Source organism: Hylobates moloch, unplaced genomic scaffold, assembly GCF_009828535.3.
Source record: "Hylobates moloch isolate HMO894 unplaced genomic scaffold, HMol_V3 SCAFFOLD_10, whole genome shotgun sequence".
Lineage (NCBI taxonomy): Eukaryota > Metazoa > Chordata > Mammalia > Primates > Hylobatidae > Hylobates > Hylobates moloch.
Window position 1 is genome coordinate 108,737,983 of NW_026652285.1, and position 26,161 is coordinate 108,764,143.

The following is a 26,161-nucleotide window of genomic DNA, read 5'->3' on the forward strand; positions in this document are numbered from 1 at the left end:
GACCAGCCTGGCCAACATGGTGAAATGCTGTCTCTACTAAAAATACAAAAATTAGCTGGGTGTGGTGGCAGGCGCCTGTAATCCCAGCTACTAGGGAGGCTGAGGCAGGAGAATTGCTTGAGCCCAGGAGGCAGAGGTTGCAGTGAGCTGAGATCGTGCCACTGCATTTCAGCCTGGGCGACAGAGTGAGACTCCATCTTGAAAATAAAATAAAAATAACAGCTTTAGTAAGAAATCATTTATATACTATACAATTCACCCATTTAAAATGTACAATTCAGTCCGGGCTTGGTGGCTCACGCCCGTAATCCCGGCACTTTGGGAGGCTGAGGCGGGTGGATCACTAGGTCAGGAGTTTGAGACCAGCCTGGCCAACATGGTGAAATCCTGTCTCTACTAAAAATACAAAAATTAGTCAGGCGTGGTGGCACGCACCTGTAATTCCAGCTACTCGGGAGGCTGAGGCAGGAGAATCACTTGAACCTGGGAAGCAGAGGTTGCAGTGAGTTGAGATCGCGCCACTGCACTCCAGGCTGGGCGACAGAGGGAGATTCCATCTCAAATAAATAAAATAAAATAAATAATAATAATAGGTAGGGCGCGGTGGCTCACGCCTGTAATCCCAGCACTTTGGGAGGCCGAGGCAGACGAATCACCTGAGGTCAGGAGTTCAAGGCCAGCCTGATCAACATGCAGAAACCCCATTTCTACTAAAAATACAAAATTGAACGGGCGTGGTAGCGAATGCCTGTAATCCCAGCTGCTCGGGAGGCTGAGGCAGGAGAATCACTTGAACCCCGGAGGTAGAGATTGTGGTGAGCCGAGATCGCGCCATTTCACTCCAGCCTGGGCGACAAGAGTGAAACTCCGTCTCAAAAAAAAGAAAATAGTAATAATAATAATAAAACGTACAATTCAGTGAGTTTGAGTAATAATTACATCATTAATTCTTTAAAATTATCAAATTATACGTAACATAATTTGCCATTTTTTCCACTTTTTTCCAGACAGAAGTAACTTTTAAAACATTGCTAGGGAAATCCTCTGACATCATCCGCAGAGGTGAAAAAGCACAGGCCTGACTCAGGTGGCCCCGAGTTCAAGTTCAGCCGCAGGCTCTTCACCAAGGTGCTGGTCTTCGCAGCAACCCCTTGCAGAAGGCTGCAAAGAGCAGCACGGTGCGCACGCACAGGGTCTGGTTGGCGTCTGGCCAGAGCGAGGGAACAGTAAGTGTGTCCTGGAGGCACTCTCCATGCACTCAAACGCCATCTGTGGATTCGGAAGTGACTTCCCCCTCGGTTGATGAGGGTTCTCTGCGTCCGGAGAACACAGGACGTCCACAGGAAAGTTCTCCCTCCTGCACTCCCGGCTGGCTCTGAAAATTATGAAATAAGTTGAATGCTCTGAGGGCTTAATTCCATCTGCCCAACTTTTACATAAAACAAGGAAGTTGAGCCCGGTTTAGGGGAAGAATGTACGGAGCACCAGGGGGCAGGGTCTCCTCTGAAGTCTTTTGTTGGACCGAATCTCACTCTGTGGCTCAGGCTGGAGTGCAATGGCGTGATCTCGGCTCACCACAGCTTCCACCTTCCTAGTTGAAGCAATTCTTGTGCCTCAGCCTCCTGAGTAGCTGGAATTACAGGCATGGGCTACCATGCCCGGCTAATTTTTATATTTCTAGTAGAGATGGGGTTTCAGCATGTTGGCCAGGCTGGTCTCGAACTTGTGACCTCAGGTGATCCACCCACCTCAGCCTCCCAAATGCTGGGATTACAGGCATGAGCCACTGTGCCCGGCCTCTCCTCTGCAGTCTTATTGCCTACCTTTTTTTTTTTTTTTTTTTTTTAACAATTTGGCATTGTATTTTATATTCTTTTCTTTCCCCAGTGCACTGACTACTTATTTTATTTATTTTTTTGTTATTGTTGTTTTTCAAGACAACATGTTGTTGTTTTTTAAGAGTCCCACTCTGTCGCCCAGGCTGGAGTGCAGTGGGGCAATCTCGGCTCACTGCAACCTCTGCCTCCCAGGTTCAAGTGATTCTCCTGCCTCAGCCTCACGAGTAGCTGGGATTACAGGCATCCGCCACCATGCCCAGCTAATTTTTGTATTTTTGGTAGAGATGGGGTTTTGCCATGTTGGTCAGGCTGGTCTTGAACTCTTGACCTCAAGGGATCCGCCCACCTCGGCTTCCCAAAGTGCTGGGATTACAGGTGTGAGCCACCGTGCCTGGCTTAGTGTTTTTTGTTTTTTTTGTTTGTTTGGTTTTTGTTTTTTTGTTTTGAGAGGGAGTCTTGCTCTGTCGCCCAGGCTGGAGTGTAGTGGCGCAATCTCAGCTCACTGCAACCTCTGCCTCTGGAGTTCAAGTGATTCTTCTGGCTCAGCCTGCTGAGTAGCTGGGACTAAAAGCACGCACCACCACACCCGGCTAATTTTTGTATTTTTAGTGGAGATGGGGTTTCACCATGTTGGCCAGGCTGGTCTCAAACTCCTGACCTAAAATGATCCTCCCGCCTCAGCCTCCCAAAGTGCTAGGATTACAGACGTGAGCCACCGCCCCGGGCCTCATTCCTTTTTTTTTTTTTTTTAATACTTTTTTTCCCTTTTTTAATATTGGAGACAGGGTTTTGCCAAGTTGCACAGGCTAGTTTTGAACTCCCGAGCTCAAACAATCCACCCTCCTCAGCCTCCCAGAGTGCTGGCATCACAGATGTGAGCCACGGCCCCTGGCCAGAGCTTCATTCCTCTTTACCACTGAGCAGTGTCTCACTGTACGGATGGGCCTTGACTTGGCAATACACTCATCCGCGGATGGGCATCCGGGCGTATCCACCTCTCGGCTCCTGTGAGCACGCTGCTGTGTGTACGTTGCACGTCTGCTTGAATCCCTGCTCTCGGGGAATGTACCTAGCAGTGGAGTTTTGGAGAGTGTGGTAATCCTACATTGAGTCTTGTGAGAACTGGTGAGACTCTTTCTTTCTTTGTTATTATTTTTAAATTTTTTTCCAAAATCTTCTCTCTGAAATTAAAATGTGTTCATATAAACTGTGGCCCTAGAGTTGGGTGTGGTGGCGTGTGCCTGTTATCCCAGCTACTCGAGAGGCTGAGGCACGAGAATCACTTGAACCGCAGAGGTGGAAGTTGCAGTGAGCTGAGATTGCGCCGCTGAACTCCAGCCTGGGTGACAGAGTGAGACCCTGTCTCAAAAAATAAATAAATAGGCTGGGTGCGGTGGCTCACACCTGTAATCCCAGCACTTTGGGAGGCCGAGGCAGACAGATCACGAGGTCAGGAGATCGAGACCATCCTGGCTAACACAGTGAAACCCTGTCTCTACTAAAAATATAAAAAATTAGCCAGGTGTGGTGGCGGGTGCCTGTAGTCCCAGCTACTTGGGAGGCTGAGGCAGGAGAATGGCGTGAACCCGGGAGGCAGAGCTTGCAGTGAGCCGAGATCGTGCCACTGCACTCCAGCCTGGGTGACAGAGCCAGACTCCGTCTCTAAATGAATGAATGAATGAATGAATGAATGAATGAACGAATGAATGAATGAACCATGGCCCACTCAGACTGTGGACTCCTAGGAAGCAGTACGGAGTCACAGACACACACAGCACAGACCACCCCTAACCCATCACAGCCACGTGCAGTGGCTCACGCCTATAATCCCAGCACTTTGGGAGGCCAAGGCAAGCGGATCACCTGAGGTCAGGAGATCGAGACTGTCCTGGCAAACATGGTGAAACCCCATCTCTACTAAAATTAGCCGGGCATGATGGTAGGCACCTGTAATCCCAGCTACTCGGGAGGCTGAGGCAGGAGAATCTCTTGAACCAGGGAGGCGGAGGTTGCAATGAGCCAAGATTGTGCCACTGCACTCCAGCCTGGGCTACAGAGTGAGACTCTGTCTCAAAAAAAAAAAAAAAAAAAGCCATCGTGCTGGGCACAGGGCACTCACTGGCCACTCGGCTCCCATAACACAAATCTCCCAGGAGCAGAGAGAGCACGTCGGGGCTGCCGGGGGCTAGGCAGAGTGTGAGGGGCCTCGGAGGGATGGGAAACGTCCTATCCATCCTTGGCGGTGAAGATTGCACGGGGGTGCTCATTTGCCCAAATGCATTAAACTGTCTACGTAAAGAGGGAGCCTCTCAGAGGACTTTAGGGCAGAGACGTCTGTGCCCAATACTGTCCTGGCAGCCACGTGCCCTCATACACTTGCCCAGACCCTGACTGTGCTACACTGAGTGACCTCAGTTACACCTTGGGCCCCGGGTGACTGCGACATGTGAGCGCAGGTTCACCCACGTCACACACCAACCGCCCCGGTGCAGGGAGAGCTGCGCACGTGGGGGCGGGGCTGTGGCGTGGGACCTCTGTACCTTCTCTCAATTTGGCTGTAAGCCTACAACTGCCCTAAAAATAAAGCCTCTTTATTTATTTTTTATTTATTTTTATGCAGCTCTCTGTTCCTTAAAGACTCTAAAAATGTGTGATTCCACCTCCCTGAGGCTGAGCGAAAGAGCCGCATCTGTCCCCGTCCTTCCCAGGGGCCGGCAGGGAGTGGGTGCCCGGCGGTGACTCAGCCCTGCAGCCTCCCAGCCCTTCCCCGAATGCGGGCAGGTGATGCGGATGCCTCCGTCCCTCGTGGGGTTTGTGGAGAGCGTTGATCAGCGCTGCCGTCAGAACAGGACCTGTGCGAGGCCTCGCAGATGCCGGGAGCCGGGCGGTGCTCTCGGTGCCGCTTCTCATCAAATCCACTGGCTCTTGGAGAGGAAGTACATGTCACAGCCGAGCTCAAACAACAAGTAAGAAAGTCACTCTTCATTTTGGAATTGTAAAATAAAATAGAAATTATCCTCAGGCTAGAGTGACCTTCCTGTCCTGCCCCAGCCACCCCCCCACCTCCCAGCACCTGCCAGTAACAGCCCTGCACACACCCCCCAGACCCCGGTAACAGCCCTGCACACACCTCCCAGACCCGCCGACGAAACCCAGCCCACCGCCCCCGGGAGGGCTGCGGAAGAGGCCGGAGAGCGCATCCCCCCCTCTGGCTCCTGGGGTAGAGGCCTGTTGTGGGTTGGCTGGAATCAGCCCCCCTCCCCCATGTCCTGGGTCCCTGCAGCCCTGCGAGGCGGACGCCTAGCCGCCCCTCATCCCAGGGAAGCCAGGGCCAGGGAAGGGCCCAGGAGGGGAGGGTTCGCCCTTCCTGCTGGGTGTTGTTCCTTTAAAAATCCCTGCTGCTGGCCGGGCGCGGTGGCTCACGCCTGGAATCCCAGCGCTTTGGGAGGCCAAGGCAGGCAGATCACGAAGTCATGAGACCGAGACCATCCTGGCTAACACAGTGAAACCCCGTCTCTACTAAAAATACAAAAAATTAGCCGGGCGTGGTGGCAGGTGCCTGTAGTCCCAGCTACTCAGGAGGCTGAGGCAGGAGAATGGCGTGAACCCAGGAGGCGGGGCTTGCAGTGAGCCGAGATCGCGCCACTGCACTCCAGCCTGGGCGACAGAGCAAGACTCCGTCTCAAAAAAAAAAAAAAAAAAAAAAGACCCTGCTGCTGGAGTGGTGGGGGAAGCCGACCGGGGGTGCGGACTGTGGTGCCACGGTGGCCGCCGCCATCATTCTCACCATCATCAGCATCACCATCATCAGCTGCCATCCCTGAGCCCTCAGGCTTTGCTGGTGGCCGGGAGGGAGGCCGAAGCCGGCATGGCCTGCTGCCCTGACCTGCTTCCTGAACACTCCGGCCACCCAGGCCTGCGTGGAGTAGGGTCCACAGGCAGACAGATGGGCAGGCCCCTCAGGCAGAGCAGCCCTCCCCATCCCGGCAGTGTGGGGCCTGCAGGGCAGCCTGAGAGAGGAGTTTCCAGTCATTGTCCAGGCAGGGGTGGCTCAGGAAGCTGCAGTTCCCCCCGAGAGGCCTGATGGTGCTGGGCGGGTTTGCGGCATCACGGCTGAGAGTCCAGCTGGTGTCACCTGGGCCAGGATGGTGGCCAGTGGCAGCAGCAAGGATACAGGCATGGGGGTGACCCCGCCTGATGCAGAGTCACTGCCAGGGCCTGGGGAGGGACCTGCCCCGTGTCCCCTCCCTGCCTGGGGAAGGGCCCCGACCACCTTCACACGGTCACCATAGGGCACAAGTGGGGAGTGAAGGAGCCGCCCCCCAGAGCAGGACAGGGAGCTGGTGTGGAGACACGCAGGACAGGGCGCTAGGATGCAGGGGTGCAGGGTGCCGGTGTGGAGATTGCAAGGTGCTAAGGTGGGGAGGTGCGGGGTGCTGGGGTGGGGAGGTGCGGGGTGCTGGGGTGGGGAGGTGCAGAGTGCTGAGGTGGAGAGGTGCGGGGGTGTGAGGTGAGGGTGCAGAGTGTGGGGGTGGGGGTGGGGGGTGTGGGTGAGGTGGGGGTGTGGGGTGAGGGGGGGGTGTGAGGTGCAGGGTGGGGGTGTGTGGTGAATAGAGGTGGGGGTGTGGGGTGAGGGGGGTGTGTGGTGAGGTGGGTGTGGTGAGGGTGCAGAGTGTGAGGTGGGTGCAGAGTGTGGGGTGAGGGTGGGGGTGTGAGGTGAGAGGTGGGGGGTGTGGGGTGAGGGTGGGGGTGTGTGGTGCGGGGTGTGGGGTGGTGGGGTGGGGTGTGGGTGGGGGGTGGTGGGTGTGTGGTGAGGGTGGTGCGGGGTGCTGGGGTGGAGAGGTGCGGGGTGCTGGGGTGGAGGGGTGCGGGGTGTTGGGGTGGAGAGGTGCGGGGTGCTGTGGTGGAGAGGTGCGGGGTGCTGAGGTGGAGGGGTGCGGGGTGCTGGGGTGGAGGGGTGCGGGGTGCTGGGGTGGAGAGGTGCGGGGTACTGGGGTAGAGACTGCAGGGTGTTGGGGTGGAGACGTGCAGGGCACTTTAGGGAGGCTGGAAGCCATGGTTGAGGCCCAGCACCCAGCTCTCCTCTGGCCACTCAAATTCCAGCACCAGGGACAGGAGGTGGGGAGGGCAGGAGCCAGGCCGACTCAGAACAACCCAGTTGCCCTTCTGCTCTGCCATGGGCCACTGTGGGGGTGGGCAGCATGAGGCCTGTCTGAAATGCAGCTCCCTCCTGGAGCAAATGGCCCCACTCCCCAGTGGGGTGCAGACGTCCTGGACGGAGTCTGGGCACAGCCTAAGGTTTAACAAGGAGGACAGAGGCCCGGAGAAGGTGGGGGCTTGCCTGAGTCCACCCAAGAAGCTGGGACCCATTTCTTGGACCCCAGGAGAACCTGGACACTCAGCACAGGCCCGAGCGCGGGTGTCTACCATGCTGCCTGCTGGCCGAGGCTGGTGGGCAGGGCCTGGCCCTCCTGGGCCTGGTCCAGTTGGGGGCTGGGTTCATTTGGGGGTGGAGGCAGGAGGAGGAGGCCTGGCTGGGGCTGCAGGTGCTTCCCAGGCATGGAGGACAAATGAGGATGTCCCAATGGGCGGGCAGCTGCCTGCCCCCTGCCCCATCCGCAAGGCCAGCACCCCCAGGAGGAGGACACAAGCCCCCCGGGATCTGACCCCTGGCTGGAGTCTGCAGAGAGGGGCGTCTCGCCTTCCGTGGCCCCTTGGACAGAGCGGCAGAGGCCGGCACGGCTCTAGACCCCTGCCAAGCCTGCACCCCAGGCCCTGGCCCTGATGGCCCCTCAGAGAGAAACCGGGCAGCTGCCTCAGGGGCCTCGAGAGGATGGACTCTGGCCTGGGCCCCTGCCCCCATCTGCCGGCCCAGCCGGGGACACTGGCTCCTCAGCGCTGTCACTCCCACCCGGCCACCGGCCACTTAACCTCCTCACTCCACCTGCAGCCTCCTATCTGGGGAGGGCACAGTTCTGGCTCTGGGGTCAGACAGGCTGGGCTCCAATCCCCACTCTGCCTCTCACTGCTGGGGGGCGTCCGGCACCCCCAACAAAGTGCCCTACCTGCAGAGGGCCAAGGGACCTGCCCACAGGCTGTGCGAGGGCCCAGGAGAGCCTAGGGGTGCTGAAGCGGCACCTGGCCCAGGACACAGAAGGTCCCTCGAGTTCACCACTGCATCCTCCTGTGCGTGGGGTCCTGGCAGGACTCCGGACGTCTCTGCCCCTCCCCACCAGCTCCTCCAGCCTCCCTGGGGTTGGAGCAGGCGTGTGAGCAGAGAAGGTAAACGGAGCAGCCGCTGCAGAAAACGGTACACAGCTCCTCCAATGATGAAGCACCCGAGGACCACACAACCCAGAAACCCCTGGACCAGTTGTGCACCCGAGAGGAGGGTTGCACGTCCTCATAGACACATGTACAGGCATATTCGCAGCAGCACCATTCACAGCAGCCAAGAGGCAGACACATCCCTAGTGTCCGTGGACAGATGAGTGGGGAGACAGGACGTCTCTCCATGACATGAAATGTTCCGCTGTAAAGAGGCGCAAAGTTCCAACACACATCACAACACAACTGGGCCGCAGACACATGCTAAGTGCAAGAAGTTGGACACAAAAGTCCACGCGTGGTGCGACCCATCTACGTGAAATGTCCAGACCAGGCGAATCCAGAGACTGGAGATAGGTTGGTGATGGCCAGGGCTGAGGACAGGGGCAGAGGGTGACGGCTAGGGGACAGAATCTTTAGGAGGTAGGAAAACGTTCTAAAATGCACTGTGGCAATGGTCGCACAGCCCTGCGGCTCCACAGAACCCGCTGAGCTGTGCACCTTAAATGGGTGGATTACTGTCTCAGTTACAGCTCAGTAAAGCTGTGACATTAAAAAGAAGCACCCTGGCTGGGTGCGGTGGCTCACCCCTGCCATCCCGACACTCTGGGAGGCTGAGGTGAGCAGATTGCTTGAGGTCAGGAGTTCGAGACCAGCCTGACCAACATGGAGAAACTCCATCTCTACTAAAAGTACAAAAAATTAGCCGGGTGTGGTGGCACACACCTGTAATCCCAGCTACTTGGGAGGCTGGGGCTGAAGAATTGCTTGAACCTGGGAGGCAGAGGTTGCAGTGAGCTGAGACCACGCCATTGCACTCCAGCCTGGGCAACAAGAGCAAAACTCTGTCTCAAAAAAAAAAAAAAAAAGAAAGAAGAAAAGAAAGAAAGAAGGAAAGAAAGAAAGAAAGAAAGAAAAGAAACGAAGCGAAGCCAAGCCCCGGCCGGCCCTCGGTTCTCACCAAGCCTCGGCCTGGCCCCTCCCGGTGCACCTGCAGGAAATGAGACCCCCATCGCCGCACACCTGGCAGGGCTGGAGGGAGCACGGGCTGGTGGCAGCCTTGCCTCTCAGGCTGCTCCGGGCCAGGGTGACTTGGGAAAGCCACAAGGGTGACTTGGGAAAGCCAGGCTCAAGAGGTGAGGCGTTGCCTGGGGTCACTCAGCTGGCAGGAACGGCCAGGGCTGGCTGCAGGGGCCCGCACTGCCCTCCCGCCTCCACCAGAACCCGCTATGTTTATTCAGGGATATGAGGGGGTGCCCAGGTCCAGCAGGCTTTAAGCCTAGCAGAGCCTGCAGCCACAACGAGACAGCCACGGGAGCTCGGCACCCTCAGTCCCCCAGACAGGGCTCTTCCCCTCTCTGGGCCTCAGTTTACCCATAGGTGAAAGGAGGGCACAGTTAGATGGTCCTAAGGCCCCAGGGACCCAGGCCAGCCTTGCCCTCCCCCCCAGCCCCAGCAGTGGGGCATCTCAGCCTTTCATCAGGAAAAGGAGACTAAATTTATGCCTCAGGCCCCCTCTGCGCTTGGCGGGGCAGAGGTCAGGCTTCCGGCGGCCCCCACCCCTTGACGCAGTTCCCCTTCCCCTCTGGGGGGCTCTATTGTTCTCGAGGGCTGGTTCCCAATCTCCCCGAACACTCACTTCCTGTTTCCTGGCTGAGAGGAAACAGAGATTCCTGACCAGGCAGATGCCTTTTTTTCCCTTTCTCTCTTTACATATTTTAAGGGTATTAAATAATAGTAATAATATGACGGCAGCCTTGGTGCTGAGAAGCGTGGACTCGGGGACTGGAGGAAGCCCAGGGCCACCTGCATGGGGCTCTGTTGACCCTCCTTCAAGAATCTGCTGGAAGCTACGGACCCCGCCTCCCTCCCCACCAGGGAAGGGCCTGGGCACAAACTGTGTGCACTGTGACTGGGAACAGGGAGACCCCGGGACCCTGCCCAGAACTCCCAAGACCCTCTACGCCCTCATCTGACACGTGGGGAAACTGAGGCAGAGAAGCCTTCAAGGAACCTATGGTCCCTGGCCCTACCAGAGCTCTATGACAACCCCGCAAGAGAGACAGGCATGAAGCCTCCAGGGAAGGACCCTCACACCCCTCCCAGAAGCCCACAGACCCCAGAAACACGGGCATCCCCAGGGGAGGGGCCCCCCCCCCGCCATTGTGCCTTGCAGAGACTGGGGTCCCTGTGGCTCTGGGTTCCAGTCCAGCCCTGCCAGGGAAGGCCCTGGGAGCTAGAGCAGCCACTCACATGGGGCCTCAGTTTCCTCGTCTGTAGATGGGGTCAGATCATTGCCTCCACTTTGCAGGGCCAGGGCAACGGCCCCAAGAGGAGACACCTGAATGCAGCACCCTGCTCACACGCCTCCGCCGTCTCTCCCACTATGTTCTCCCCTAAAGGCTTGGAGCGCCTGGTCCCCAGCTCTCCCCACACGGGCAGGCGGGGAGAGGACAGGGCGGCTCCAGCTGGGGGCCGGGCTGCTGAACTGCCGCCACCTCCACTGGCTGCCCCACAGGCCCTGAGCTCTCGGGAACTTCTCCTTCCGTCGTGGGAGATGAAGTGTTTTTTCCCCTTGACGTTAACGGCTGCCCCATCTGTCGGGCCTTGGCAAATCACAGCCCACCGAGTGGGGCTTCTGTGCCGTGTACCAGCGCCAGGCGCGAGGGCAGCCTCAGGGGGCCGGCAAGACCCCCTTCCTCAGTCCCATGGGAACCTCAGCAGGGCTGGGAAGCAGCCTCCAGGGCCTGCGGGAGCCGGATCCCAGAAGCTGGACACTGGGACCAGCCCCGTTCGTGGCGCTGAGGACCCCGAAGGGACACGCGAGGCCCTGGCAGCCACATTGGGTGGGGACTCTGAACTCACTCGAGGGTCACATGACCCTCCTTCGAGAATCTGCTGGAAGCTATGGACCCCTCCTTCCTCCCCCCTGGGAAGGACCCAGGCACAAACTGTCTGCCCTGTGACTGGGAACTGGAGACCCCGGGACCCTCCCCAGGGCTCCAAAGACCCTCCATGCCCTGGTCTGACACGAGGGGAAACTGAGGCAGAGAAGCCTTCAGGGCACCTATGGTCCCTGACCCTACCGGAGGTCTATGACAACCCCTCAAGAGAGACAGGCATGAAGCCTCCAGGGAGGGACTCCCACACCCCTCCCAGAAGCCCACAGTCCCCAGAAGCACAGGCATCACCAGGGGAGGGGCCCCACCCACTAGGGGGGCTCCATCTGGGGCTCACCCTGCTCAACAAGGCTTCCTCGAGAGTCAGACCACCAGTGCCCACCTCGTGAGCTGCCAGGCAGCACCCAGTGTCCATCTGGGGACCCCTCTCCCAAGCTCACTCCACCGTGGAGGCCTCTTCTCTCTCCTCCCCTCCAGACTCCCTGGGTGCTGCTGGGGACATCCACAGAACCTGCAGCTCGTATGGCCCCCCCGAGGCCCACACTGTGCTCTCACCCCAGCCAGGTGTCTCCCCTGTGAAGCAAGTCTCTCCCTAGGGACGGATTCTGCTGTTTAAAAAATAAGATTTTCTTCACCTTCCTACATGAACAAAAATAACAATACAGCAATACCACTGCAAAATCATCAGAATGGCTAAAATGAAAAAGACAGACAACAGCAAGTGCTGACAAGGGTGTGGGGCGGCCGAATGCTCCTGCACTGCTGGCAGGGGACCTGAGAACTGCTGGGCATTCCCTGGCTTCCTGCCCCTCCTGGGACTGGGGACCCCCCAGGGACAGCCTAAGGGAACTGCATTTATCTGCACGTCTGCCAGAAGATAACATGAAGATGTTTAAAGCTAAGCCCCCAGGCTGGTACGAGCTCCAAGGCACGAGCAGTGTGTGCAGAACTGGGGGGAGTCTGTTCTCCCAGGGATGCTTCCATCACCTGCTACCAGCAGTGGGGCACGCCGGTCCCCTGGGGTGTGGCCAAGGGGCTGTGTCTCCTGCCCGGGCTGCCGGCCCCTCTCAGGTTCACTTTCCCATCTCTAAGCCCACGTCTCGCTGCACTTCAAGTTTGCCAGGCCACCAATGGGTGACACGCCCGGCGCAGTGGGGAACTCCGCACCTTCTGCGCACCTGCTCCGAGTCACCCCTTCCAGGTCTGGGCCCCTGCCCTGTGGAGCGCGCACTCTGGCAGGGGCATGGAGCACAGGCAGGATTGGACTTTGTGCTGAGTGTGGTGGCGCCTCAGGAGGAGGTCACACAACCCGATGTCTCCCTCCGCGAAACTCCCTGAGCACTGGGTGTGAAGGGCAGCGGCACCCAGCAAGGCCGAGGAGGGGCGACTGTTATCCAGGCAGGAAGAGGGGTGGACCGGACCAGGGTAGGGGTGATGTCGGGAGAAGGGGACACTCAGATGCAAAGCCAGTGGGGACCTGCCAAGAAGCCAGCCCACAAGGCCATGGGCACCTCCACGCCATCAGCTGGAGCAGTGGGCAGCCCCAGGAAGGGAGACGGGAGCAGCGAGGGGAAGGGCGAGGGGTCCCCCGGGCGACCCCCGAGGCTCAGAGCCCCGGACTCCAGTTCTGGGCCTCTGTTTTCCACCCTTGAACAAGCCGCTTCCACCTGTGAGCCAGCTGCCTCCTCTGAAAATGGAAGCCCCTCAACTCAGAGGGTGTCGCTCTGGTGCGCAGGTCACGGGCCGCAGCCGGCAGGCAGAGGAGAGAGGGAAGGCTGGGGACCCTCACTTCTCCCAGCCCAAACCCTCACTCAGGAGCAGACGGCTCCCTGCCCGCAGGCACCCCTGCCCGGCAGCTCCCTCCAGCCCCCGTCGGGTCCGGGACGTCCTCTGATGGGAAGGTTCCACCACATCCGTGGCTGACAGAGCCAGCCCGTCCGAGGCCGGGGGGCACTCGGGGTAAACAGGAAGCCCCATCCCTCCCGCACTCTGCTTCACTCCCTCCTCCTGCAGCCCGGCTCCCGCGGCCGGCCGCGCCTGGCGCCCCTCTGTCTCGCGCCACCTGAGATGCCCAGGCTGGCCTCTGCCAGGGGCTTAATCTGCTCTCTCCTGGGGCTTCAGAGGCCAAAAGCACCCGGGTGAGGGGTCCGGGAGGCCCGAGAGGGCCCGGAGGGCTCTGCCAAACCCCTCCACACCTCTCTGCCCAGCCAGCACGCTCTGGGAAGGTAAGGCAGCCCTTCCCCTTATAACTAACCTCAGAACATTCCCAGGTGGCTGGAAGGCCACTGGGACAACCTGGCCCTACTGACAAGAGAGCCAGTGGGGAAACTGAGGCCTGTATGGGGCACAAAGCTGGGACCAGAGCTCCAGCTTCCTGCCCCTGCCAGGCCTCCACCTCTGGTGCCACCCCAGGCAGGGTGAAGCCCCAGGCTCCAGACCTTCCAGTGCCCAGATGAGGACAGGTGCAGGCCTTGGGGTGGCCGCCCTCTCCCACCAGGTCTCCCCCTCTGTGCTGGGCCCCTGCCGTGAGGGGAGGAGGCCAGACGTGGGGCCCGGCCTGGCTTCCGTGGGGCTGGAGCCTGGGCAGGAGGCACTGCCGACTCCCAAAATGATTCCCTGCTGAAGGTCTGTGCCATGATTCCAAACACACGCCACCAGAGCGGCAGGGGCCAGGAAGGGGGCACCTCCGAGGACCGGAGGGTGAGGGAGGGGCCCGCCTGCCCCTTGCTGAGCCCCTGAGCCTTGGGCACAGAGTATGCTCCATCCATACCAGAACCGGGGGCAGCCCCAACCCCCCGGACCCCCAGTACCCTCTGGAGTCCAAGAGAGTATAGACAGAACCCACATCTGTCCCCTGCCAACCCCTCGCCCTCCTGTCCCTGCTGGGACCCCGACATTAGGGCAAGACCCCAGCCCACCTCCTGTACCTGCCCCTGAGGCTCCAGGAGCCCAAGAGAGTGGAATGCCCCTCCTGTGGTGGCTCCAGGCTACGGGATAGGGCAAAGCTGACACTCTGGGCCTGAGCCCAGGCCTCCTTCCCTTGGGGAGGGTCTAGTCTTGGCCTGGGGAGGGGCTGGGGGCAGGGCAGAGCTTGTCAGGAAGGGGTTGCCGTGAAGAACAAGTTGGCAGCAGGCTGTGCCCAGCCCCCCAGGCCGTCACCCAGGAGTCCAGTGCCAGGAGGACAGCCTGGGGAGGACCCAGACTCTGCCTTCGCCCCTGGCCTGTATAAGCACAGCAGTCAAGTCACCGGGAAGGCCCCCAGCGGGCCAAGCCTTAGGGACTCGTGCACTTGGCTACTTAGCTACTCCTGCCCAGAGCTGTCCCCTGGCCGGAAAAGTCTGATGACAGGGGCTGCTCCAGGTTGGGACATAGGACAAGCTGGGGTGGGGGACATGGGGCTCCCCAAGAAGAGGAAGGAAGGGTGAGGCAGCCTCCTGTGCCGAGCATCCCAGCCCTGCCCGGCCTCCAGGCTCACTTGGGCTGGTCACTTCTCCCTCTGGGCCTCAGTTTCTCCCTTTGTACACAGAAGGGGCTGGATCTAGCCCACCCCACGCTTGTGGGTCCTTCCACCTGGAGGCCAGGGCAGATCCAGGGGCATGCAGGTGGGGAAGGAGGGGGCAGGCCACAGGGATGCAGGCAGAGGGCAAGAGGGCACCTCCTGGGATGGGGGCACAAGCCTACTGGGCCCTTATATGGTGGAGTAGCTAAGTAGCCGAGTGCACAAGTCGCTAAGGCTTGGCCTGCTGGGGGCCTTCCCGGTGACTTGACTGCTGTGCTTATACAGGCCAGGGGCGAAGGCAGAGTCTGGGTCCTCTCCAGGCTGTCCTCCTGGCACTGGGCTCCTAGGTGACAGCCTGGGGGGCTGGGCCCAGCCTGCTGCCAACTTGTTCTTCACTGCAACCCCCTCCTGACAGCTGGAGGGACAGGCTGGCCAGGGCAGGATGAGCCCCTGCGTGGGAGAGCCAGGGGGCCGAGGGAGGCACAGGGCGGCTGAGGGGGCAGCCAGTAGGGTAAGGGCCAGATCCCAGGGTGGCCTAGTGTGGAGGAGGTGGGGAAACGGGGTTCTGCCTATCCGCTCCAACCTCGGGGCAGGGTCACCTCTGGAAAGAGGCCCCTCCTGCTCAGAACAGCCGTGCCTGGGTGCCCGGAGCGCCCCCTTCAACCAGCTCATTGACCATGGAGCAGGTGCAGAAACAGGCCCGGAGAAGAGTGAGGGCCTGCCTGGCTGAGGCCCTGAGCCCTGACCACAGCCGGGCACCCAGAGCAGACCCTTCCTCTGGCCATGGGTAGAGGGGAGCTGGTCCCTGCTTGATGGGGAGGCACATCAAGTGTGCGTGAGGTTTTCCACCTGCCCTCCAAAGTCCAGTGGAGAATTTCCCCAGCTGCCCCAGCCTCCCTTGGCTCAAGTTGTCCAGCTGAGTGGGACTGGAGAGGTGGGGGCACACTGACCGCCCAGGGCCAGGGAAATGGGGGTGTCCCAGGCATCAGGCCGTCAGGGGCTGACCCCAAAGCAGGGCTCACACCCCACAGACAGTGGGGTTGGGAGAGGCCCTGCTCTCCTGGGGTTCCAGGCAGGTCCTCCAAAGCCACCCAGCTCCCTTCGGCACCGTGTCCCCTCCCACCCAGCCCACCATTGCCACAGTGGCTCGCTCGGCCTGAGGCTCCCACTGCCACCTGAACAGGGAAGCTGAGGGTCAGACCTGGGGGCTGGGACCCAGGGCATCTGACAGAGCACCCCCTGTGATCACCCACAGTGTCCCGCATCCCTCCCCACACCCCTGGCCACAGCCTGCTGCCAGCTCAGAGCACCCCTGTGAAGTGGGGCTGAGGGCGTTGGGCCTGCTTGCCCATCTCCAGGGCAGGGGCTGACAGCCTCACTGGTAGCTCTCTTAGGGGAGAGAGCTTGGATTCCATGCCTGTCCCCTCCCGTCACCCCCTCACCATGGTGGACCTTGGGCCTCAGGGACCCACAGAACAGGCTGTTCTCGGACCACTCAGCCTGTCTTGCCACCCGGTCCCTTCCAGCCGGGCCTCGCCACTCGCCACTCCTCACTGGTCAAAGCTCCAGTGTGGCTGGTCCCTGCCTTGGCCTGGGGCCCCTCCAGGCCCCCATGCTGTGTCACACACATCTGGGGGTGTCCTGGGGGAGGGCCCAGCATCCTGTAGCCCAAAGATGCAGCAGCTCCCTTCTGTCCAGCCACATGTGAGCGTGGCCTGTGGATCCACGGTCCTGGGAGGGCCCTGGGCTTGCGTCCTCCACCCCACACTCTCCCCAGGGTCTCCAGCAGGGTCCAGCCCTGGTTTCTGGCTGTTTTGGGGCTAGACTCTGACGGCCCAGGGGACGGCTTCCCCACCCCCGGGCAGTTTGTCCAGGCCCCCTCACACTGTGGCCCCCACCCCCCTCAGCCTCCTGTTTGTCCGACGACACGTCCCCGTTATCAGCGGAGAACACACACAGGAAGTCCGGCTGGGAAGGGCCCATCCCAGTCCCGATGACCTGGGACGGAGCATAAAAAGCCGCCCTTCCTCGCCCGGGGGGAGCCTCCCTGCACCAAGCCAGCCCCGCACGGCTGCAACGGAGGCTCCCGTGGACAGGCCAGGCAGGTGGGCCTCAGGAGGTGCCTCCAGGCGGCCAGTGGGCCTGAGGCCCCAGCAAGGTCCAGGGTCCATCTCCAGTCCCAGGACACAGCAGCGGCCACCATGGCCACGCCTGGGCTCCTGCAGCATCAGGTATGGCAGGGGTGGCCTTGGAGGGGCAGGGAGCGGACAGGGCGGGCCCCCCGTGCCCCTCACTCCCGCTGACCGCTGTGCCTGCTGGCTGCTCCGCAATCTGCTCCGCAGCGAGGTCACAGGGGAGGGGTCCCAGTCTCCTCCCCTTCTGCACAGAGGAGGCCACTGAGGCCCCTTGGCCAAACTCCTGCTAGTGGGTGGCCCAGCATAGATCCCAATCCAGTCTGCTGACTCCAACACTTCACCCCCAGCCACCCTTCCCCTGAACCCCACCCTCTGACCTTTCCCTCCCTCCGCAGAGCAGCCCCTGGGGTTGGCAGCAAAGTTCAGCTTGGCTGGGCCCGCTGCAAGGGGCTTGGTGCTACGCCCTGGGGTGTCCCAAGGGCTGGGGGGCTCCTCATCTTCTTCCTAGCAGTGGATGAGCAACCCAACAGGGGCCTGGGGAGGGGAATTGGCCCCGAGGGAGAGGAACCCCAAAGCCAAATCTGTAGCCAGGATGAGCAGTGTGAATCCAGGGTGCGGGATGTGGGGCTCAGGCTTAGGGATGACTTGGTAGGGTGCGGTGGGCAAATGGGTGACTCTGTCGGCCCCCCTTGGACCCTGGGGAAGCCCTTGTTCTCCCTCTCCCCAGCCTCATGCAGAGAGGCTGAAGCCCCATCCCAAAGCCCCCAAAGCCATAGTGGGTCCTAGAAGGCCCCGCTTTTTTTCTCATACGTCCACACCAACAAGCCTGTCTGAGAACCCCCACTTTCCAAATGGTACCTAGCCAGGATGGGGGCAGTGAGGGCTGGCTCGGGGCAGCCCTGGAGCTGCCCTTTCTGCTCCATCGCCTCTTCCAGACTCAGGCAGGAGAGGTGGGGAGGCAGGTCAAAGGGTTAAGTGACGGCAGATCCAGAGATGAGGCCAGGGGCAGGGGACAGGGCGGGTGGCTCTCTCACCCAGAGGCCCCCTAGGCCCCACTCTGAACACTTCACTGCCGGGGGGCTAGGTAAGAGCTGCCCTGCGTGAGCTCAGGGCGCCAGGAGGCCTAGGACTCCCCAGTCAGATGAGGAACGCCCCCTGACAGCAGCTGCTCTGGCTGTCCCTCGGACCATGTGCAGGGGCTTCTAGGGCCCCTGGTCCAGAGCAGTGGCCACTGGGTTGCAGGGTGGGGCGGCCTCATTTTGGGGGCTCCTCTCCAGGGACCTGGGCCCCTCCCTTCCTCCAGCTCCCATGCACCAAGGTAGGACCAAGCTGGTGGCCCTCTTGGACCCATCTGCCGGCCCCTTGCCCAGCACCCTGGGTTTCGTGGAGAGACCTGCAGCTCCACTCACAGCAGCCTTCCATCCCCACACCAGGGAGTACAGCGCTGGAGGCAACAGCCCCATTTTACTGAGGCCAGGGGCTGTGGATCTGAGAGGACAATCAGCTCAGGACAGGATGGGGTCAGGGTAGGTGCAGGACGGGGGCCTGTAGGCCTAGTGCAGGCGGAGGTCCCACAGCAGCACCGAAGGCTGGACCCGGGCCCCTTCCCAGCCCCCAGACATCAGGGTGACCAGGACTGTGCGTAGGCACTAACCCACACCTCCTCTCCAACCAGCAGCCCCCAGGACCGGGGAGGCACAGGTGGCCCCCACCACCCGGAGGAGCAGCTCCCGCCCCTGTCCGGGGGATGACGGATTCTCCTCCGCCAGGTGAGTCCCAGCAAACCCCTTGCTCCGAGGAAACACGTCTCACACAGGCGCCCACGCGGGCTATGACACAGGGCGCTGGCTCCGGCTGGGGTCTGAGGGGCTGATGAATTGGGCTGGCCCAAACCCCACGTGCCGCGCCCGCAGTAACAGCTCTAACAATTGTGGTGTGGCCATGACCTCACCGTCACTAGATCCCAGGGCTGTTTAGCCCCATCTTATAAATTTGGAAGTGGAGGCCTGGAGAGGACAGGTGACCAGCCCAGGGACCTCTGGTGTGAGGAGACTCCCTGGGGGCCTGTGGATTCGCTGGGAGGAGTGTTCTGCGATGGCCCTGACTGTCCTGAACACAGCAGTGACCCAGTGACCCCGGTGAGGGTGCCTGACGCCTGAGAGAGGGCCAGGTGGGGGCCGGCGCAGGGGCCCTCAACCTAACACGCTAAGGTTAGGAGGCAGGCCTGGGCTCTGCCATGTGGTCTCGGAGGAGATCTGGGTCTCTGGGCCTGGGGTGGGGACGATCATGATGCCCGCTGCCTGCGAGGCTGCAGGACCCAGCTCAGTGCTAACCTGCACCGGGTGCCTACCGCGCGGCCCCCCAGCGGCTGAGATGGGCGTCCTGGGGTGGTTTTCAGCCTGGGGGCTTGAGAGCTAGCAAAGGACCCGCAGCCCGATCAGTGTGGGCGCCCTGGGCGGCCTCTCCTGGCTCCTGGCGGCCGGGCTTGCTCGTGCGTCCCCAGCGACCGCACAGCGAGCGCCCTGCCGCGGGGACTCGGGCCCCAGGATTCCCGGAGGGGGGCTGGGGGGCCGCGGCTCAGAGGCGCGTTTGCGTCAGCCCGGGGTTCCAGCGGAGTCACTGCCCGCCCGGGGGCAGCTCGTCCGCCGCGGGGCCTCAGTTTCCCCGTCTGCGCAATGGGGGCGGGGCGGGGCTCCGGCGGCGGTCGGGCGGGGCGGGGGGGCCCACGGCCGGGCTCGGCGGTATGGCGGCTCCCCCGAACCGGTGATGGACGACGGGGCCCCGAGGCGGCGGTCTCCCGGCTGGTCGTGGACGGACCGACCGGGCGGGGAATGGCCCCCCACTGGGGCGGCTCTGGGACGAGGCACCGACCCGGGGGGGCCGGAGGCGGGGGAGGGCCGGGCCCCCGGTTGGCGGGCCGGCCGGCCGGAAGGGCCCACGGCCCTGGAAGGCCTCCCGGCGGCGGGCGGCGGACGGCGGGGTCCCTCCTCCGACCCGGCGCGACCCAGCGCCTCGGGGCCCAGCCCCTGCTGCCTGCTCCGCCCCCCCGAACCCCGGAGCCGGCAGCGCGGCTGGGAGGGGGCGGCAGGCAGGTCAGTCTCGCTCCGCCTCTGCGCCCTCCCTGTGGGCCCCGAGGTCCCCAGCCCTGCTCCCGCCGCGAGGGGTCCGCCAGTGCCTGCGGCGCGCCAGGCCCCTCCCTCTGCGGACCTGGCCTCTCGCGGGTGGGGGCTGCGGGGCTGCTGCGGGGCAGGTGGGGAGGGAGCCCGTGGGCGCTGGGGGCACGGGGACCGGACTGCTGGTCCACCTGGGTCGCCCGGCACCCCTGGGTCGAGGCTGTGGCGCCCCCAGGGAAATGGGGCTTGCAGCACCAGCCCGCAGAGCGCCACGGGCTTCCTCTGGCCTCGGAAAAAGCATGACTTTCAAAAATTGAGTCTCCACTTAGCACCGGTTCCTTTCCAGGCGACTCTCAGGAATTGTGGGAGGTGCTGTGCGAATATATGTGGGGGGCAATGAGGTCTGGGAGATTCGCCTCCCCCCAGGCCCGCCCTGGCATCCCCCTGCCCACCCCAAGCCTCCAGGCCGCTGCCTTATCTCTTCCTTCCCGGGTCCTCCTCCTCAATGTCACCTGTCCCCCGACTTCGAGTCTTGCCTTGGGGTCACACCAGGCCCAGCCCCTAACAGTGTCCTTCGTCCAGACCCCATCCCCAGAGTTAATCTCCAGCCAGCTCTGCCCCCTGGACAAACTCCTGCCCAAAAACTGCTGTGATGCCCCCCCTGCCCCCAAGCTAAGTCCCCACCCCTCAGCTGCCCAGGGCAGCCTCTGCCTAGTTGGCGGCCTCTGCCCTGCCCTCCTCTCTGCAGTGCACGGAGAACAGGAGGCCCAGGAAGGACCCCCCAGCCACCCTCCCCGCTGGGACCGGTGATGCCGTGGCAGTGCCCGTGGGAAGCAGGTGTGGGATCGCGCTCCACACCCAGTGGGGCTGGCCAGCAGCGACTGAGGACAGTGTGACTATTTATAGGACTGGCTGTCAGAGCTGAGGAGGGGCCTCAGAGACCCTATTCTAGTGTGTGAGGAATCTGAATCCCAGAGAAGGGACAGCCTTACCCCAGCCTCTGCCCCCACCTGAAGCCTGGCCTTTCCCTGCCCAGGGCCCTGCAGTGCCTCGGAAGGAACCCACCCAGCCTTTGGGAAGCACCCTCGAGAGGCCCTGGGTGGGACCCTGGAGCATGGCAGGGGCTCGCCAGCTCTCCAGATCCCTGGCTGCGCATAGGACAGAAGCCCCACCCCCAGCATTGTCACAGACCATTAATTCTGGGCTCTCTCATGCTCTCAGGAAGCCTCACCCGGGCCCCTGGCTCCTGCTGCACAGCCAGGAGGGGGTTGGATTCCGGCTCTGGTGACACTGTCGGGGCTGCTCCTCACCCCCAGGTGTGCAGCTGGCACAGCCACTGTCCCAAGATCCCTGGAGGCTGATTGCACACATATCCCAGCCTGGGAGGGACTCCCTCTAAAATGAAGGCCGCCTCTCTGGTGGTCTTAGAATGTGTGCACCCCCGCACGGTTCCTGCTGGCTTGCAGCTGCTGGCCCACCCACTGGGGCTGGTTCCACACTCAGATGAGAAACCAAAGCCCAGAAGGGCTGAGGCCGGCAAGTCCCTGGTGGGGCTGGATCCCAGCTCTGCCCACGAACACCCCATTTGCACAGACTGGGGTGCAAACTCACCCCTGCCCTGCTGTGAGGAGGGCCCTGGAACCAGGCAGGACAGGAGAAACTGGGCCCCCCGTTGCTGGAGCCATCCTTCCCGGAGCCTCGGGCAGATGCCCAGCAGGATCCACTCGATTCCTGCACCAAGAGCTCTGGACAGGATCACCCCCCCTCCCCGTGGCCCCCAGGCTGTGGCCCCAGCTGTTTGTGCCTGGCAAGCGTCCAGCTAGCTGGGAGAGGGGGCCAGCGGAGGAGAGAGTGGGCGCCACCGTAGGGCTGTCCCACCAGTGGAGGCTCCAGCGGAGATGAGCTGGGCAGGCCTCATGGAGCAAGTGCAAACTGCACCCGCGGCCTAGGGGCAGGGTATCTGCGGGGAGACTTAAGGGTCATGCTTTGTGCCCCAGGCCACCCAGAGGAGAAGGCCACCCCGCCTGGAGGCGCAGGCCATGAGGGGTTTTCAGGAGGCGCTGCTGACGTGGCTTCTGGTGTTGGCAGTGGGCGGCACGGAGCACGCCTACCGGCCGGGGTGAGCCAAGCCCTAGCCTGGGAGTGCTGGGGTGGGGAGACTGGGAGCCCCCAGCACCTCCTAGAGGCAGCCCTCAGCACCTGTGGGGGACTCCCTGGGGGCTTCTGCTGAAGGTCCTGCCCCGCCCACATGTTCCCATCATTCTTGGGTCCTGCTCTGGGACTCCTGGGCTGACCCCCTGTCCACCCCCGCAGCCGTAGGGTGTGTGCCGTCCGGGCTCACGGGGACCCTGTCTCCGAGTCGTTCGTGCAGCGTGTGTACCAGCCCTTCCTCACCACCTGCGACGGGCACCGGGCCTGCAGCACCTACCGGTGAGTACCCCACCACACCGAGCCTACCCAGCCCCAGCCTCCCAAGGCCAATCCCCCAAGGTGCCCCCGTCTGCCACACGTCAGCATTTCAGGGGCGAGGCCCAAGATGGGAAACTGAGGCCAGAGCCATGAGAAGGCTGCTTGAGATGGGCGACCCAGGGTGGCCGGAGCCAAGGGGTTCCACGATCACCTCCAATGTCCTAATCTTTGCTCTTGCCCCGACACGTCTCAAAGGACAGCACCTCTAAGGGCATCCCCATGTTTAGAGGGGTCGCCCATCCTGTCTGCACCCCTCCACTTCCGGGGGACTAACCCCTCCCTGCCCTGGCATCCCTGGCTGCAGGGTCCCATATATACAGAATGGTGCCTGACTCCCCTGGTCCCACTGCACTGGGCACCCCCTCCACATGACGGCCCCCAGCGGGCACAGATGAGACCCTGAAATGTCCTGTATGCCCACACAAGGGGCACACACCCCTAAGTCTCAACCTCAGGCGGAGTCCTCCTTCCTGGGTGTGGGAGCTCCACCCCCTGCTGGGGGAGGGGCCTGGGAATTCAGACTCCTGGAGGTTTAAGAAGTGCTCCGATGCCCAGGGCCCACACTCTGCTGTGACTCGCCGCAGGCCGGGCACACCCTCTCCTCTGGGTCTGGATGCCCCCACAGTAGGAGGCCAGATAGGTGGGGGCACACACAGGCCTGGCTACTGCCTCTGCTCCATGCGGAGTGTGGCTGGGCCTTCCTGCTGTGGCTTGAGTCCCGGCCAGCACCGGAAGGCCCAGGCAGGGAAACGGCTGTGCAGTGACCCCTCAGTGCCATCCCTTGAGGAGAAGACCCCTGGGGGCATGCTGGGGTGACCCTCTCCACTCTGAGAGGGGAGTCTAGATGCCCAGCAGGTGACTAAGGGGGAGTAGGATGCCCCTCTGAGCTGTCCCACCCACCCCACAGAACCATCTATAGGACCGCCTACCGCCGCAGCCCGGGGCTGGCCCCTGCCAGGCCTCACTACGAGTGCTGCCCCGGCTGGAAGAGGACCAGCGGGTTTCCCGGGGCCTGTGGAGCAGGTGAGGGCTACATCCCTCGGCGCCCGGTGTTAGGAGGGCGACTATTCCCATCTTCCAGCAACACTCCTGCTGCTTTTCTTGAACCCCGAGCAAAGCACCACCTTGCCGCAGAGCACCCCTTCCCTAGCAGCTGCCCCACAGGGCGCTGGGGACCCAACTGAGCTGGTGACCAGCCTCCCCCACCCACAGCAATATGCCAGCCGCCATGCCGGAACGGAGGAAGCTGTGTCCAGCCTGGCCGCTGCCGCTGCCCTGCAGGATGGCAGGGTGACACCTGCCAGTCAGGTGAGGCTGGCTCCACCCTGGGGGGCCCTGGAAGGGTCCTGGGCACCTCCTTGCATGTCCTGGGGTTACTGTTGGCCCATGAGTGGGTGGTTGTGAAGGGAGCTGTGTGGGCAGGACCCCTCCCGCAGGCATGGCTGCCTGACACCCCGTTTCCTGCAGATGTGGACGAATGCAGTGCTAGGAGGGACAGCTGTCCCCAGCGCTGCGTCAACACCGCCGGCAGTTACTGGTGCCAGTGTTGGGAGGGGCACAGCCTGTCTGCAGACGGTACACTCTGCGTGCCCAAGGGAGGGCCCCCCAGGGTGGCCCCCAACCCGACAGGTAAACTCAGCCCTGGCTGTGCCTGGCCTGGGGAGGCGGGCAGGCAGTGGACATTGTCGTGTGGCTCTGTGTTAGGCATGGTGGGGGGCACTGGAATATGGGCGGAAGGCGGTGGGGGCTCCCTCTCCAGGGAGGGAGGATGGGGAGGGAGGATAGGTGGGTTCCTGAGAACTGGGGGCAGGTTGCTCGGAGCCTCATGTCAGCCAAGAAGGCGGAAGTGCCCCGTCCCGGGGTCCTGTCCGCGTCCAGTGCAGCATTCTGGAAGACGCCACGCCTCCGCTGGCGATGGGACATTATTACTTTTGGTACGCGCTGTGACACTTCAAACTCGTACCGTGAGTAATAATGCGCCGTCCACAGCACCGCATCGAAAGCGCCGCTGAGACCTCAGCCTTGACCTCCCTCAGCGTGGCCGGGACCCTGAGCATCTGCGCAGACCCATGCGCCCCGATGTACTTAGGTGGCACAGCCCTGAGACCTCTGGCCAGCGCCAGGCAGGCAGCGGGAGCGGCAGAGGCCTGGGCCTGAGTCTTCTAGCTCTGCCTCTCCCTGGGGACAGAAGGGAGCCTGGGGGTGTGGGTGGGGAGCCGGCCGTCCCTGACTCAGCGCCTGGCTCTGCCCCCAGGAGTGGACACTGCCATGAAGGAGGAAGTGCAGAGGCTGCAGTCCAGGGTGGACCTGCTGGAGGAGGTGAGGCGTGGGGTGGGGCAGGTCCTCACGACGGCAGAGGCCCAGGCTGGGGAACAGGCTCCGTAGCCTCCTGGGACATGGTCCCGACCCACGGACGGTTGGGGGTGGTCTGAAAAGGTCCTGGCCCTGGGGAGGCGGCTTCCTCGCTGCGGACCGCCGAGGGGGCCCTGGCCTGGATCCATGCCGGGCAGAGGCAGCCGGACACTGACCAGGACCCCCCAGGGCTGGAGGAACCAAGCTTGGCAGCCCCCCAGACCATACACAGAGCCTGGACCCAGACGAGACCTCCCCACCCCCCGCCACCTTTGTCCCCACCAGGACGAAGAGCTCTTGCTGGTCTTCCCACTGGCCAGTGGTCCAGCCGTCCCCCTAGTTCTCCTGCCAGGGACCCCAAGGCTGGGACCACCAGGCCAGCCTGATGCCCCAGGCACCCACTCTGCCGCAAGCTCTTCTGCCACGGCAGCCCCCTCTAGTGGACACTTGGAGCCCTGCCGCAGGGGCTGGGGCTGGAGGCTTGTGGAGCCCTTCCCAGCGGTCCTCCCTAGACCCTGGTGGAGCAGAGAGGGCGGGGGCCGGCCCAGGGTCACTGCCCTTCTGCACCCGCAGAAGCTGCAGCTGGTGCTGGCCCCACTGCACAGCCTGGCCTCGCAGGCACTGGAGCACGGGCTCCCAGACCCCGGCAGCCTCCTGGTGCACTCCTTCCAGCAGCTGGGCCGCATCGACTCTCTGAGCGAGCAGATTTCCTTCCTGGAGGAGCAGCTGGGGTCCTGTGAGTGCCCCCCACCCTGCAGAGCCCTCCTCCCGGGTCTGGGCCCAGTGGGCCTAGAGGGGCTACCCAGGCCTGGGGGTCGGGGGGGATCAAAGGCCAAGGGGTCAGATCTAGCTGGGCGGGGAGGCTGTGGGGAGCAGTGACCTCTGACCTTAGCCTCATCCAACCCTAGGCTCCTGCAAGAAAGACTCGTGACTGCCCGGCGCCCCAGGCTGGACTGAGCCCCTCACGCCACGCTGCAGCCCCCATGCCCCTGCCCAACATGCTGGGGGTCCAGAAACCACCTCGGGGTGACTGAGCGGAAGGCCAGGCAGGGCCCTCCTCTTTCTCCCCTTCCTCAGGAGGCTCCCAGGGCCCTGGCATGGGGTGGGCTGGGGTCTTCTGTGTGAATCCACCCCTGGCTACCCCAACGGCATCCCAGGGCCAGGTGGGCCCTCAGCTGAGGGAAGGTACGAGCTCCCTGCTGGAGCCTGGGACCCATGGCACAGGCCAGGCAGCCTGGAGGCTGGGTGGGGCCTCAGTGGAGGCTGCTGCCTGACCCCCAGCACAATAAAAATGAAATGTGAGCTGCTGTGTCAGTGGATGGACTGGGGGCCTGGGAGGAGGGTGCTCACCTCCTGGCCACCCCTCCCAGACCCACTGCCGGGTGCCGGCTGGCAAAAGGGGCCAGGTGGAGCGGGCAGTCGTGGGGTGGGGAGGGGGCTCCAAGGCGGAGGGGGTGGTTTCTGTGAGGCCACAGAGAGCTTTGTCTTGGGACGTGTTGGCCCCAACCAGAGGCCAAAGAGCAAATCT

General features: G+C 62.4%; 1 protein-coding gene and 1 long non-coding RNA gene across 5 annotated transcripts; one reads left to right on the forward strand and one right to left on the reverse strand.

Annotated features, from left to right (window-relative positions):
- Positions 1-922: 922 nt before the first annotated feature.
- LOC116475892 (uncharacterized) lies at positions 923-14,093 on the reverse strand. Its single transcript, XR_004250023.1, has 2 exons — positions 13,993-14,093; positions 923-1,375 (listed from the first exon to the last, which is right to left on the reverse strand). It is a non-coding gene; the product is annotated as an uncharacterized LOC116475892 (long non-coding RNA).
- Positions 14,094-16,616: 2,523 nt separating this feature from the next.
- Positions 16,617-25,935, forward strand: EGFL7 (EGF like domain multiple 7). 4 transcript variants are annotated; one of them, XM_058445362.1, is made up of 11 exons: positions 16,617-16,795; positions 18,133-18,225; positions 18,375-18,468; positions 21,810-21,931; positions 22,126-22,242; positions 23,189-23,304; positions 23,494-23,589; positions 23,749-23,910; positions 24,536-24,600; positions 25,207-25,369; positions 25,542-25,935. In XM_058445362.1, the coding sequence occupies exons 4-11, from the start codon at positions 21,852-21,854 to the stop codon at positions 25,562-25,564; spliced, it is 822 nt and encodes a 273-aa protein (XP_058301345.1). In that variant the 5' UTR covers positions 16,617-16,795; positions 18,133-18,225; positions 18,375-18,468; positions 21,810-21,851; the 3' UTR covers positions 25,565-25,935. The 4 variants fall into 4 exon arrangements, with proteins under 4 accessions (XP_058301345.1, XP_058301344.1, XP_058301343.1 ...); XM_058445361.1 differs by lacking the exon at positions 18,133-18,225; XM_032165701.2 differs by lacking the exons at positions 16,617-16,795; positions 18,133-18,225; positions 18,375-18,468 and adding an exon at positions 21,025-21,128.
- The last annotated feature ends 226 nt before the right edge of the window (positions 25,936-26,161 follow it).